We start from the raw sequence: 16117 nt of genomic DNA on the forward strand, positions 1-16117 counted from the left end.
TTGAGAATGCGAATCTAATTGTGGAAGTTCTACATTCCACATTCAACTCAGGATATGTCCAATACTTCCATTCTTTTTTATGATCTTCTTGTAGGAATTTTTCTCATGCCAAATAATTTTTTCCAAAAAATCTACGAATTAACTACAATTAGATTCGTTTTCTTCTGAGATCGTATTCAAGATACAAACTATAAAATTCCAATATACCAAAAACCATTTTCCTGGTTCGAATCACAATACTATTTTCAGAGAAAATTTTCGTCCTTATAATTTCTGTACATTCAATTTCTAAATATTTTTACTCACTATGAATTCTTATGGTAGATATGATACAGCATTGGCCATTTGAAGCTTATCAAGCTGTAAAATTAATTAAATATACAGCCCTAGCTGACAGATAATACGATATTAACATCCATCATTTGTCTGAATATAATTTTTCGATAAAAATTTGGGGAATATATTCCAGGGTAATATTTTATCACGTATAATCCAATAGGAAATTCAGTAACAAAGTGTGGGAAGATTAAACCTGGACGAATTTCTTATCGAATTCATGCCGAAAGTATCTAAGGGTATAGGAAAATTTAATGTGGCGCATCCACCAATTGGCAGCTACAAAATTCCGGAATTTCGAAATTCATGAGATTAGCTAAATAGGAAGTGAACGATTCGTGTGTTAAGAACAACACATATAATTTCCTCTCCAAAGGAATTAAACATCTACATGGCACAGAAATAACAGGTACCTATTCAGTGCTTCGTCGACTTGTACAAACTAGAGGGTGCAAAATGAACAAAACAACGTCAGTCATGGAAGTGTGCGTACTGCGGAAGAAATTCGAATCTTGACTTGTTAACTATAGAATCCAATATTGCATATAAGATCGATTTCAAGTCTCAAATCGGTTAGTATTGCTGGCCTCGCCAAAGTTTCATTGCAGGTCATTCATTGAATCCTCCTTGGATGAAGCATTTCAAAAGAGACTTTTAAAATGGTCTTTCAGTAAAATTTGCAAGTGTCTATTTGTTGAATCGCTTTTTATGAAAGCTTTTTTCGAAAATATTTCCATCCAAAAGATTTAATTACCCATTTGCCTTTCGTTTATAACAAATTTGTCTTTTAATGATGCAGCGAGGTGAAAAAATCTCAATTTTCCATCGAGTAAATGAGCAAAAAACCCTTATATAACTTTTGGCTAACCCCACATCTATACAAGTCATGAACTCACCTTCCATGAATAAATAAAATTGATTAACTTATCCTAAATATCCTCCAACAAATCCTCGTTATCCATACTTATAATTTATAGCCGTAACAGCAACAATGGAAGCAAATAAATCTAACAATTGTACACAAAATAGGCCATATTTCTTCACCACTACGCATACTCCAGCTTACTGAAGGAACTTCAACTGACTACCCTCCCCACCCCTATCACAAACTTCATCTACACCAATATGGCTGAAGAACACCTAAACACCAGTAGAGCTCCTGGCACGGACCTACCAAATCTCACACTTCCGCTTGGGATTCATCCTAGACCCCTCCTTGCATTTGAACTCCTGCCCGAACTCCTTGAGGTTAGAGAGGGCTCCTATTACGCGATATTTGGCAGGACTGTGAGGATCTTTTTCTATCTGTAGGGTGCTCGTTTCGTTTGTGACGGAGGAGCACCAGATCTGAGCGAAAGCTACGAAAAAGAGCTGTTTGTGGTTGAGCTCGAGGCCTGGATAGTTAAGAGGTTCTGGCTGGGTTTTCATGTATTCTAGGTAGGCGTTGTAGGCAGCTTTGAGGCCCCCGTTATCGGCAATGTTCTCCCCCAAAGTGCGGTTTCCACTGACGGATTTACCATTGATTTTGTATTTGTCTGAAAAAAGAAGGAACAAATGGTTGAGAAGCCAAAAGTTGAAAACAGAGAGAAGACTTTGGATTTGATATCTGTTCCATAACAATAGAATCACTTCGCAACCTATGAATACTCACTATACTGATCAACAAAGCATTTGGTCCTATCCTTGAACCTCCTGATGGTTTCATTCTTCCACCAGTGGTTCAAGTTGCCCTCCTTATCGAACTCCCGGCCTTGATCGTCAAAACCATGGGTGAGCTCGTGTCCCATGACCACGCCAATGCCGCCATAATTCAGTGAAGCCGGATGGTTGGGGTTGTAGAAGGGATTTTGGAGGATACCAGCGGGTAATACCATTTGGTTCTTGGTCGGTGTGTAGTAGGCGTTGACTGTAGATGGGGACATACCTGAACGAAAATATTCATTGATTATTGCCTCCCTTGAAGGTGAAATTTGATTTATTCATTTATTATACCATCATCTTGAATGTTTCCTAGTGGACTAACAAAAGAAGGGATTAGGTATCATTATTATTATTGAATGGAGATCGACGAAGCTTGATTCAGCCTTTAAGAACTGCGACAACTTGAATCTTTTCTTCTTTCAACTATTCAATCCTAACGGCACATCTTTAGAAGCCTCGTCAGAGCTATGGTGAGGATCCTGGACTACGTTTCCCATATGTATGTTTCTTGAACCAGCCAGTTCTGGACATTTGCATACGTGTGTTCAGGTTATTCTTCTTCCCATCTAAAGAACCTGCATTTCTCGTGCATTAAAGGAAATATTTGTACGGGCACTGTCCCATTTTCTCATGAAGCTCAACTTTGTAACTTGAAGAGCTTTTTGGTGTTGGTGAAAAAACCACTAAGCTTTCTGCCTGAGCAAGACCTGGAATATGCCCATGGGCCTCCAGCAGTCTGTTTTATTGTTCAACTCTCATTATTGGACCGCTGTCCACAAGCCCAAAGTGTTTAAGTCCATCAAGTGTCAACAATGATGCTCTTTTCACGAGTTCATTGGCTTCTTCATTCCTTTCGACACCACAATCTTATGGCACCCACTGGAGAGTCATCTTATTTTCTCTTATCAGTTGCTTTATGGTATTAATGCATGCTCAAGTCAGCAGAGAAACAGTTCTTTGATTCCGAGTCCCTCAGCTTTGTCTTTGGTATGTAGATGTGTGCCCCACATCCTTTGATCCAAGTGTAAACAGTTAGTTCCACTTTTAAGATAGAGGGTTCGTGCCAAAGAACATAGATATCCACATACCTCAACGCTTACTGTCTGATGGTCTTTCTGACTTTCTGATTGGTATCCATCAATTGGCTTACCATCGCATTCATTAACAGAGTTGTTGGAGTGGGATAAGGAGATCCTCATCTGATTGAATCTATGTTCAAAGCAGGTTAGTTGGATTATCTTGACTCTATTAAATATTCCATGTCGAATACTTCGGAGCTTCACCAACTCCTGTGCCGATGTGTTTTTGGCTCATCTATATAACAGCCAAGATTTCCAGCTTGTCATGCTAATTTGCAACCTCATATTCACCTTGAGCTGTGAAAATGTCAAGGAATCCCAGTGAACCGAATTTGTCGCAAACAAAATAATGTGGTTGCAAATGTGTATCTCTCCCCTAGACTTCAACTCCATCCAGACTAATCAAGAATAGAATTACTTACTCCAAGCAGTTTTGTTCACAGGCTCATCAATCTTCTCCAGGTTCTTCACAAGATTGTAGTAGTTAATACTGATCGTATTCTCAAAGTAAGCATTCGGTCTGATGTTCAAAGACTCGTACTTTTTATCAAGCTGGTTGATGTCCTTGATGAAATCTGGATATCCTGTGGAAAAAAACCAGAAATGCTGTGAAACAATTCCCAAAGGAATGTTATAACATGCAATGATTCTCAGTAACAGAAATTAGTTGCGAGGTGTATGGAAATTTTTGCGAATTCATAAAACAAATATAAGTATTAATCAAATACTCACCAATCATGTCGGAGATATCGTCGGCTTTACTTTCAGCAGCTTTTCTGGTTTCTTCGTCCATCCAGTCCAAATTCTTGAAGTTTCTAGTGAAGGCATTCCTAACGTTGTTTATCATTTCTTGAGCCTGCATTTTTGACTCTTGATGGAAGACCTCTCGAACAAAAATGGCACCAATGGCAAATCCTAACAAAAAATTAATCAGATTTATTTAAGAATGGTATGAAATATGGGTGCTCACCTAGAACATTGTTGGTATCTTGAATGCAATACCTCCATTGAGGCTCTTCTCCACCTTCAGAACCCATGAGTGCTTTTTTCAGGCCCTTGTATGCGTCTCTGAAGGCCTTAGAAAGGCATCCGGTAAAGGACCTTACAGTTTGCCATATCAGATAGTTGTTCAAGGTTCTGAAAAATGTATTCGACGTATGTTAAAAGAGCTACATCCAAACAAACAATGAAGGAAGAAAATTTAATAAGATAAATGAATGAGACCAAAGTAATGAAGTAAATTGCTTCAATTACCAAAAAACTTTTTCTCGTGAAACCCAATTTTTCTGATTTGAACAAAAGTATATAAAAGGACAGCAACTAGGTATCTTTTTAACTAACAGCTTCAAGGTATGTACTCACATCCTTCCTTCGACTGTTGCGTTGTATTCCTTGATGAGGTTTGTCAAATTACCCAAATATTCAGGGGCATAAACGACAACATGCTGTTTGCTCGTGACTTTCCTGTTGACATTCTTCATTGCATTCTCGAAGAATTTTCTCCAATCCAACTACAAAAGGAGTAAGATGGTATATAAAAGTTAGCATTCAAGATCCTCAGTTTTTCAGATGAAATTACATAAAACACCAAAGCCTTCGAATATTCATTTGAAAATCTATTGGTACCTACAAGAATTAGGAACTCTCTGGAATCTTCCTAGGATGGATCATTGGAGAAAGTCCCTTGGGAGATCTAAGAATTATCTAGATCTTAGCAAGAATATACTACACCTCCTAAATGGGTTCCTTACAGGGCATTGTCCCTTAGAAAATACCTCATGAGAATGGGTCTACCAAAAACTGACAAGTACAGATTCTGTTGGGAGGAAGATAAAAGTCCAGATCACATCTGGTGATGGAATGCCTTGCCATTGCAAGTCAGAGCAAAAAAAATGCTTTGCACGAGAAACTTGTAGATATGAGGAAGCCATCCCAGATACTGGGGTTTATAAGAACTCTGAAACTGGAAGGCGAAAACAGTTCTGATTCGAGGCACAATAGATCTTGAGGTCGCAAAGCAAAACCCCATAAAACCTACTATCATTAATGAAGTCAATGAGAGGAAACACGATATTTCTTGTTGAGACAATATTATTCCAGTTACCAGCAAAAACTTGCAAAGTCTTCCACCTTGAAAATTCTTATCAGGATTCCTTGATTCTTTCAATATTATGCGCAATCCCTTGCCCTAAATATCTTGTTCAGTTTAGATGGAAGAAGGAAGCAGACTCTTACATTCCTAATATCAGTTAGAAAATACTCACAAATCCCGCCTTCTCCTGTAAATCAGCTATGGTGAACTGATGATACAAGGCTTCTTCATCTCTTCGCAGCTCACTCGGGGTAGTTATGTTGGCTAGTCTAGTTTCAAATTCGATGACCTCCAACATCTGTTGTTTGGTCGAATTTGGCTCTCCTCCCAAAAGGACGCCAACCTGAAAAAAATGTTTCATATGCTTCTCATTTTTCTGTCAAGGATGAATAGCCAATTAATTTAATGAACAATAAATATTTTCAGAATAAGTTGCAGGAAAGCAGAGATGAAGGTTCGTCACTTGCAGAGGACAGCACACTTCATTCCAGCATTTGACAAATAGGTCTCCATTTCATGAACATCAAGAGATAAGATATGGCGTCAGCAGTTAGCAGAGATCTCAATATCCATAGAACTAGGGTTCCAGGACTCTCAATAATCGAAAATGCAGTGCTGCAGTGCTGCTTATTCATCAAAACTCACACATATCCGCTGCCAATATTAATGAAAAAGCAGATACATGAGTATAGAGATTTCTTGCAACTTGTTGGAATCGTTATGCCGATTGAACTTTATTTCTGGCACACCCACGTAAATGACTTGCCACTGCTATTTCAGAGAAGCTAAAACACGATCTACTCACCCTTGTCATATAATCCAAATAGGCCTCCAGAACCTTAGCATGTTCGGTTTTGTTCAAGTAGGTTTCTCTAGTCGGCAGGGTTAAACCGCTCTGGTCGATCTGTAGCACATGTCTGGAGGAATTTTTGTCGTCTTCGCCAACGGAGTAAGAGAAGAAGGCTCCTATGTTGTACCTATTCAGTACAGTCTGCACGGTATTTTGAAACGACCATTTCTTCAAGTCGAAACCGCTATCGCTAATGTTCCATCCGCCTATCTTACGAAGAACGTCCAACATTGGTTTTGCACCAAGGGACTCCATTGTGTCATTGACATCCAAACATGACTCGTAGTATATTTTGGCTTTTCTCTCTGCCTTCGATTTCAGTTGGTCCGCTGGCTTTTCTGAAAAGAATGCAAAACATGAGGAAGGAGAACTCATCCTTTCACTTCCTTTTGATTTGGCTAAAGAATCCGCTTCAGACTTTTTCTGCATATGCAAAATATGGCACATACAGACTTGTTTAACTGGCAAACAGCACATGAGTCAAAGAAAAGGAATTATTTAATGCCCAGATGACCACTTCTGGCATTTGACATTCTTTGAGGTACTATTAACTGTCGATTGGTAAATGTTCGAATACAAACCTAAAATTCTCCTTATTATTTCCTGATTCCGTTGATCTAACTTCGAGAACGTCCCCCATTGTGGTTTGCCATCAGGTATAGGGTTGTTCTGAATCCAACCATTACAGGAATAAGCGTAAAAATCTTCGCAAGGGTCTGCCGACAAGTCCATGGCTTGCAGGATATCATTTGAGATCTTTATACAATCCTTGTTTAGACATGGTGACTTCTCAGCCCACTCCACGTGAAAATTCTGAAAAAAAATTGGTATTTCACAATTGCGTTGCGAATAAACGTTAGGGTTTTTTACCTTTACGCTCACCATTCTATTCTCTAAGCTGTGGACCACACAGGCTAAAACGAATATCACGAAGATCAGTGTTGCCAGAAGGGCTAAGAGGGCTTTTTCCAGTTTTGATCTCTGTTTCCACAAGCTGGATCCAGCATGGTATCGTATGTGAGTGGCTGTTGTACTTATACCTTGAAAAAACGAGCATATCAAACAGCGAATATTTCATTTGTGAGGAGGAATTTTAGCCTTTGGTGTACTGCTGGGAAATATTAGCTTGAATTTTTTAATAATATGGTAGATAGATAATGCCCTTGTTGATAGTGAGCTCACTTTAATGCTGCAATACTCAATTGTATTGGTGAACGTTAGCAATACAAATCTGAAATGAAATACTACAAAAAAGAGTTGCAAGATAAAAGCTCACAGAAAAAATAATCCACATCTGTAATAAGGTTGCAAAAAGAAGATGTAACCATAACTACGAACTCTGGAGAAACGTCCACAGGATGTCTATAAACCAATGGAACGCCTTGTATAAGTGACGTTATCCATATGATATAATGTGAGAGAGAGCCATTTCAAGTGGAATACAGATTTGTGAGCTTTCTTGAAAAAAATTTTGGTCAGGCCAAATCATTGGCGATTATTTTTCAGTTTTTTGTAGATGTGTTTTTTTAATACTCACCAAACTTCCCTTCTGTGAATTGGACGCTGTTCACGCTGTCATCATCGGTGAAGTCCGCATTGGTATACCTCGTCATCTGCAAAAAAAAATGAACATAATAAACGTTCATTAAAATTCGTCTTTATTTGTAGAATATGGAAATTTGATTTTATGTGCTATAATGCTCAATGCTCAACTTTTACCTGATAGAAATATGTGAACATTGTCAATTGCTTTTTCTTTTTCAGCAAAATTCTTTGAAACTCTTACGTTCTCATAAGATTGCCAACTGTTTTGAATTCAAAAACGAAAAGGATTCTGAAACCTGAATTTTTAATTATGGATTGAAAGATTTCTTGATTGGCGAAAATGATTCGCTATTAAAAAGTATGGGATTTGAAGAGTACCTTGTTCCAATTATAATTTCTTTTATGAATTTATGTTTATTATCGTATTCTATTTTAACTCTTTTATTCTTCCAATGAATATTCCGCAAAATGAAACCTGGCATTAATTATATTATAAACCAAACTCTTATCTCTCAAGTTCAAGGATGATATAATTTCAAAACATTCCTTCAAATCACTTTGTCATTAAGATAACAAGAACTTTGAATGCAACGAATATATGTCAAGGTTTCGAAATTATAACTGCAACAGTTTTTAATTATAGATAACATTCCACAGGATTGTAACCTAGTGTAGCATCCATGACATCATCAATGAAAGAATAATATTCCATTCCACATTCCACAGGATGTTGACACAAAATAATTAAAAAAATTTGAAGAAGCAGATATTTCAGAAGTAGAATGCTTGAAGAGTTAGCGATCATGTAGGATCTCATCCACCAAGAAGAAACCATATAAAAATCAATATATATTATGCTTTCAATGCAGATAAACACCTTGGGGAGTCTGAATCAGTGTTCGTTCGTTCAAGATATACAGGATGTTTTATGTATTTATCAAAAACTTTCAATCAATCGGCTTATCTCTTGAACGCCTTCATGGATTTCTGTTAACATTTCTGGAAATTAGTATATGACAATGACTAATATTTGCTCATAATGAATTGTTGATAGTGCAGGTTTGGACTGAGAGAATAAAATTTGTTATTCCACGTCGTGTGGAACATCCTGCACATAAAATTTTCAAGCAGCGCCATTTTTTTCCGAACTATCACTATTGCCGATTGGCAATAAAGGCACACTTCTTAGAAATATTTTATGTACCATTGAATAAAGGGAATTTTCAATATTATAAATACGAACCTGTGAATCTGAGAATAATGGGTTAATCTATATCCAATGAATTAAATTTCACTGTATGCAGTCTCAGACATAAAAAACACTTGTTCTCACCACTCTTTGAGGAGGGCTTACCCAAACAAAATACGCCACACAATCTAGTTTACACCGCTTTAATTTAATCCTGGCTTGATGCATGATCATATCAATTTTAGCTCGTCAAAATGAATAAAACGATCATCATCTGCGTCATAAACATAATATATCCAGTAGGGAATTGCTGCTGCTGAATAAATTATTGGGCTCAACTCATAAGAGTAGAAAGAATTAAATCAAATTTATCTTTTCTACTGAACTTTAAACCCTCAGAATGGGGTTTTTATATTATAAAAACTCATAAACAATCTATAACCCAAATCGGTTATTTCGAAGATCCTGGAAATAATGACACTTGCGTGTATTTTTCAGCTTTGTGGAAATCAACATGTCTCAAAAATGTATAGTGTTTGATTTCAAATGTTCATTATAAGAAAATAGGTTGTGCAATTTTGCTTCGATAAACTTCTCACAGGTTCTTCCATCTGTTCATGAGAACGATAAACCGCATAAAAAAATCACAAAAATGTTATCTTCATTACCTTTTTGGTGAGAGATTTGATCAGTAAGTAAGTAAGGGGTGCTTTTTTATTCTTTGTATTGCAGATATTGGGAGAGGAAAAGATTTTAAAGTTTCAAGAGAAGGAAAAGAAAATAGATATGAAAATTGAATTAATTAGTAATAAGAATAGGTATGAAAAATTTCATAAGACTGGGAAGTACCTTCTTTAAACCCAGAGTCTTTTCTAGCAACTGGTAAATTAGGTTATAGAAAGAAGAATCTCTCTAGTCATATTCTTCAAGACTGAAGACACCGTAATTTGAATTTGAATGATTAAAAATCGAAAATCGAAATGGCTGAATTTAGATTAATTAAACGCGGAACTTAAATTCCATGCTAGAAAGAACATCTGAGTTTTCAAAAAACAGATGTGACATCTGGCGGAGAAATGTCTGCACTTCTTTCCAACAAGATACATTTCTTTCTCCTTCGGTGTTTCGCAATGAAACGCAACTTTGGGGTTCATTACTGAAAAGTGAAATAATTGTTGATGAAAATTTTATTTCATCATAAATTTATTGAATAGAATATTCCAAAATGAATGGTAAAAAATAATGGAAAAAATTCAATGAATCCTAAAATAAATGTATATTTTCATGTAGAAATTTGAGCTATCATATGCTTGCTTAGTTCGACAGCCTACATTTTTTGTTTGTCTATGATGAAAATTCTAGGTCAGTTATATAAATACAAAAGAAGGATTGTTTATATTTATATGCTTTGTTGAGATTTAAGTAGTGACTATTTTCATAGTGAAGGTAAAAAAAATATTTAGAACACCTGGTTAAAGGTAACTATATCGTAAAGGCATAGATTATTATCTACAGGATTAAATAACTTTTCGGTAAATATACTTCTGATTCAAAATCATATCCCACACTAAGGACAGAAAAGCCTGTTAAGATAAAATAAATATTTATATCTGCTCATCAGAGTATTTGGATGCCAACAAGCAATTAGGTCAGGGATGAACAGATGGGTGTATATACGATAGTTCAAATATATTTTTTTTTACTAGAGAAGCACGAAAAAATAATTCATGTATTTATTCTAAATTATTTTCCTTGTTAGTTTTATACAAAAATAGAAAATGAAAATTGTTCATTTGAATGGTAATATCCTGTATATGTATCCATTTGGTAATAGAATTTCGTGTACGAAATGTAAATTAAAAAATTGATGAGTATTCATTTATTCCAAGGCAAACTCAAAAATATACTTCGACAATATCGGAACTGATTGAACTTGAACTTTGAGAATTCGGTAGCCTTTTTTTTATTATTCCGTAAATAATGCACACAGCGAATTCAGTGATGAGTTTTCGTAGTTTTTCAGTGTCGTACGAATGAAAAACATATTATGGGACACAACTGAAATCAAGAAACCTAGAAATAAATCTAGAACAATGGGAAAATCAGTTTTCTTTGTATTTTGACATCCTATGAATATACAAGGTGTTTTCGAAGGTGAGGTTTTTTGGCAGAAGTCAACAAAATAAGTCATTTCAGCAAAAATTGTCTGAATATAATATTCAATATGGCTGAGCTACAACCCCTAGAATTTCGAGAAAATTTCATTAAATTTCAAGTACGGGACAGTGGAAGGTGACTCCGCCATCGAAAAAACAAAACATAAACATATGGCTGGACAATGAATAGTTCAGTATATCCGAATTTTTCTGATAAGTTGCTGAAAAAATTGTGGTATCGTGTGAAAAAACTGTAGAAAATTGATACAGTTTATTCAAAGTGCTTGAATGTGTTGACATAGTGCTATTATTGTTACCCTATTTTATTCCATTTTTACAACGATTGTTTTTGAGAAAAAAAACAGGCACATAGTCGTAAAGGCTAGAACTTCAAACTAGTAGGTGGATATCATGCTGACATTATAGGGAAACACCACCAAAATTTTCTTTTGATTCCCTTAATATAGTTTACTATATTCAATTTTTGTTGGTTTCCTTATTATTAAGAAAAAATTGATGTAACGATCTAAGCAGGGGCAGTTGAAAAAAAATGTATATGAAGGTCCCACTCTAGGTTTTGACCATTATAATCAACCTTAAATTTTTTCGAGGGGCAACAAAACAGCATAAAAACCGCATACTGTTTATTCCATTGTTCTTTTCAATTTCAGATAGCGGATGGAAGTTTTCTAGATCAATAATGAGAAAAAACCTTTCCGTAATTTTTCAAATAAACAAAATTCGATAAATTGATGAAATTTATATTTCAAAATAGAGATAATAATGTTGGATATTTTTCATCTCAGATTTCTGCTTCACTTTACTTATTTTTAAGGTTTCGATTGTTGGAAACTAGGAAACTTGAAGCTTCCAATTTTTCATTTTCATTTCAATGAAATACATTGTTTCGATTAAATGATCAGCAGAATAAAATAAGAGCTTTGACAATTCTGTAAAAAGGTATATATGAATGATCATTGGAATAACAACTGAATAAAAATCATTGTTGTTTCTCATCCACTTCGATACATACAAAACGATAAAACTTTCAAAAACTCACTCTTTCATTCTGGTTCCCCATTTTCACTGTCAAATTTCTCCTTCCAATATCACTTCCATATATTCGATAAAAAATTCCCTGCTATATTCACGCAACGTAAAAATCCGCGTAAAACACCGATTTGCACTTGTTTACTACAAATCCCTGGATAGAAAATCAATAACGACTTATCTGAGGAATAAATAACGAACTACGTCGTCGAGTGTGAATCGATTGAACGACCAGAATCGGATAGGTTTGTAATTGAATAGGATATAATGTAAAACATTTGCTCGCATGAAATGATGCAAAGATTGGTTCAAATATTTATATACTGGTCGAAAGATAACAGTCTACGTTATTCTGTCAGTATCCGTTCTGATGTGTGTAAAGATGTACTTGAAACACTTCCATCACCTCCAGGCTTTTATCAGTACCTTCAAAGTTTTGAATCCTTTGATTTCCTACAAAGAACCTTTGGAATTGAGTACAATAGTTATTCATGTACCAAGGGCATTTGTGCATGCTTCCAGACAGTTTGTAAGTCTACCGAGGGAATTAACTTGTCAAACTTAAATGGAAGAAAATTGAATAAGTTACGGAAGTATGAAAAAGGCATAATCTATACTCCAATCAATCCAATAATTATACAAAAAGATATTCATCACTGCCAGACTTATACAACTAGAAATATCATAAAAAAATTTCATATGTTACTTTTCACTTGAACAAAATCAGCATCATCATTCATTACTATAAACAAGTTTATGGTAATGTAACTTTTTACTATAATCTTCGATTATTAAGTCACTACCCTAGATATTGGTTTGATGTTTGATTGAAAACAAAGAGAATAGAATTTTAAACATTATTCTTTAAAAATATGGTGAACTTATGAACTCTGAATCGCAAAAAAACTGCTTTATCACATTTGCCTGAAGTCTGAATTTGAAAATTGATATCTTTCACTAAATTCTTATTTAAGGGAAAAATGATATATGGTGAAGAAAATTGACAAAATTGAATTATTTTTACGATTATTTTTCCGTTTTTTTTCCGCTATCGAATTTAGTTCATCCATTTTCGTATTTATATATTTTTTTGTATTGACTAGTACAAATTTTTTAATGGTTTATTCTTGAGGTCAGAAGATACACTTTTTTCCTATACCATTTTTTCCGATTCGGCCCTGACAGAAAGATTGAGCCATTTTAAGTTTTAATAAGGAGCTGTGCCACCCCTGGAAAAACAAAATTACCTTCAGACTAACCAGCAAAATCTGTGACACTACACATCTGTGGATCTTTTAATCAAAGTTGTAATCAGCCAAAACCTAATTTTTCAAATTTCACAGATACTTTTGAATTTTTGGAAATCAAATTACTCGAAAACGGCGCATTATACGCGAAAACTTGAGGAATACTTTTATTTTATAAATCGTTCACATATTCATTAGATAGCGTCCAACTTAGTTTCAAGAGTTGAGTTCTTTGAACTTTTGGTATTTTTATGGTACGAAATGGTCATTATGAGTAAAGTCAGAGACGTGGGTGATATCTTGTGTTCGAAAAAGATTAATCAAATAAAGGAAAAAAAATATTCCGAAATTCATTTCAGTCGATGAATACGTTTGTGTGATAGAACTGAAAATAATTTTTTTAAGGTTTTCAACAGCCTGTATCTTTCCAACTTAGCCGATTCGGAAAAAAATGGTGAAAGAAAAAAGTGTTTCTTTGGACCTCAAGATTCTACTGTTAAAATATTTGTACGAGTCAAAGACTCACCCTGTATTTCCTGATTTCATTGTAATGAAATCGATTCATTCAAAATTTCATACATAATTCTTCAAAAACAAGTATATAATTCGATCAACCACAAAGAAGTTCATTCATTTTTGAATTCATTTAAAAATATCCTTTAATAAATATGAATTGAAGTCGATATAAAAATTATACGTATCTCTGACACTTCAGTTATTCATTAGCACAATATTTAATGTTTTTATCGATAGTAAGGTATTTATATATGCTTAATTCTTTTGGTTTTTATTTGATGAAAATCATGATTACTTATAATGATTTTAAAACAAAAATATAGTTATTGTATTCATGATTAAGTTCGTTTAAAAATACAGGGTATTTTCAAAGGTTAGGCTTTTTTTGACAGAAGGTAGAAGTCATCAGAATGATTCATTTGACCAAAAATTTTTTCTATATAAAATATTCAAGATGGTTGAGCTGCAACCCCTAGTTGGTTCAGTACTTCCGTTTCTATCTCATTAGTAGCATCAAGTCACTTGAAAAAATGGTTGTATCGTGCGATTTTCAGTGAAAAATGTGTAGAAAATTGAGACAGTTTATTGACAGTGCTTATTTTGACAAAGTGCCATTACTGTTAACCAATTTCATTCTATGTTTACGACGATTGTTGGAGGGTTCTAAGTTCTAACAAGAAAAAGATTGTGAAAAACTATGTGAATAATTTATACCATTTTCATTGGTGAGAAATTTAACTGCTATTATATTTTTTTACTCTTGGTCTTGAGTATTTTTCTATCAGAATAATTCGGCAATCCTAAGTTTCCATTTTAATTCATAATGAAGTTGTTTTATATCGCAAAGAATTAACTATGATTATTTTGAATAATTTCCATTTCGCCATCCATGACAAATCGACCTTTGTTATAAAATTCGATATAGTAGCAGTTGTTCCTTGTTTCGAATTTTTATTGAACTATGCATATGCTCTCTTGTTTGAACCAATAATAATGAATTCATTATCAACATGTTAGAATAACTCTTGAAGCTGATTGTGTCGAGCATTTTTGAATTCATATTTCACGAGATCAAACTAGGATTGATAATTATTGTTGAAATCACGAATGCATTGATTTTTCACCACACGGTATTAGCCGCTAAATATGCGAATCGCAAAAATACATGAGCAATAACAATTCCTACCTTGACATTCATAGTTGCGGTGAATCTGTTTCCACACTCCTCGAATTATTTGTTATTCCACAACATATACACACTGTATTTTCCACGTTAAAATTGAGGTTTTTGGCACGGTTTAAAAGTCGACGTCGTCGACGCCCTGCGTCTAGATTAACCAGACGCTGTTACGTCAAGGCCGTACGGGATATCTATCGATCGAGAATCGTGAAACATTTGTAGCGATTCTGCATGAGCGGTGTCGTAAATTGAATTAAAATACTTTGTGGGTTTTTGAAATAGGCAAGAGGATGACAGCTCGTTCTGGACTATTTCGAAATCCCTGCTAGACTTAAGAATTTCCCATTTCATAACGCAATTTCATCGCTGGGAAACTCGAATTTGGCGACATCTATGGGGAAGTTCAGACGGAAGATGAAGAAAATACAATTTAGCGTTGAAAACGCTCAGATCAGTGTAACCTTTCTAGTGGATTATCTCGCAATAACAAAAACCGTAGATGGAAAAGTGATACATATTCTGAAAGAGCAACTCTTCTAGTAATAAATCTGATAATTTCATGGAGGTCGATGCAGCCGTCCCTCTTTTTGGAAATTTTTCGATAGTAACCTTTCTAGTAGATTATCTCTCAATAGCAATAACCGTAGATGGAAATGTGATACATATTCTGAAATGGCAACTCTTTTAGTAATAAATCTGAAAATGAGATATCGACAATTGTTCGAAGGTATTTGGAAGTCTTCGAAGATAACTTAAATATGCATTGATGTTGAAGAATAATAATCAGTCGGTTTGACCCATATTCTTGATTATTCCCAGTCTCAGGAATAATAGAGGAAAAAGGAAATCACCTCATTTCTAGAAAACCATGAAGAGTAGCATCACAGGTAGCGAAATGATGAATTGCTAGTGATTTTTCATTTTTGGGAATCATAGTTTATGACCATTCGAATTTGGGATCGCGAAATGAGGAGTGTATGAATGATTGTTGAACTAGTATGTATGAATTGAGCAGATATCTTTTGATAGCGAACCACAATTCATATATTGAATCCTTTTCATGACACTTTCCCCAAATAAATCAAAAATTCAGACTATTCTCGCGAAAATATTACGATTTATCTTGACGCCGAACAAAACACCCGGCTCCTTCACCAATTTGCAACCCAATCTTTT

General features: G+C 34.8%; 1 protein-coding gene across 3 annotated transcripts; it reads right to left on the bottom strand.

Moving 5' to 3' along the window:
* Positions 1–1083: 1083 nt before the first annotated feature.
* Positions 1084–15235, bottom strand: LOC123320402 (endothelin-converting enzyme homolog). Of its 3 annotated transcripts, none has more exons than XM_044907718.1 (12): positions 14948–15235; positions 7596–7671; positions 6929–7098; positions 6640–6871; positions 6014–6396; positions 5381–5551; positions 4479–4627; positions 4087–4253; positions 3849–4031; positions 3539–3700; positions 1988–2260; positions 1084–1871 (listed from the first exon to the last, which is right to left on the bottom strand). In XM_044907718.1, the coding sequence occupies exons 1-12, from the start codon at positions 14957–14959 to the stop codon at positions 1507–1509; spliced, it is 2343 nt and encodes a 780-aa protein (XP_044763653.1). In that variant the 5' UTR covers positions 14960–15235; the 3' UTR covers positions 1084–1506. The 3 variants fall into 3 exon arrangements, with proteins under 3 accessions (XP_044763653.1, XP_044763652.1, XP_044763655.1); XM_044907717.1 differs by lacking the exon at positions 14948–15235 and adding an exon at positions 12009–12283; XM_044907720.1 differs by lacking the exon at positions 14948–15235 and adding an exon at positions 8847–8993.
* Positions 15236–16117: the final 882 nt, after the last annotated feature.

Source organism: Coccinella septempunctata, chromosome 9, assembly GCF_907165205.1.
Source record: "Coccinella septempunctata chromosome 9, icCocSept1.1, whole genome shotgun sequence".
NCBI lineage: Eukaryota > Metazoa > Arthropoda > Insecta > Coleoptera > Coccinellidae > Coccinella > Coccinella septempunctata.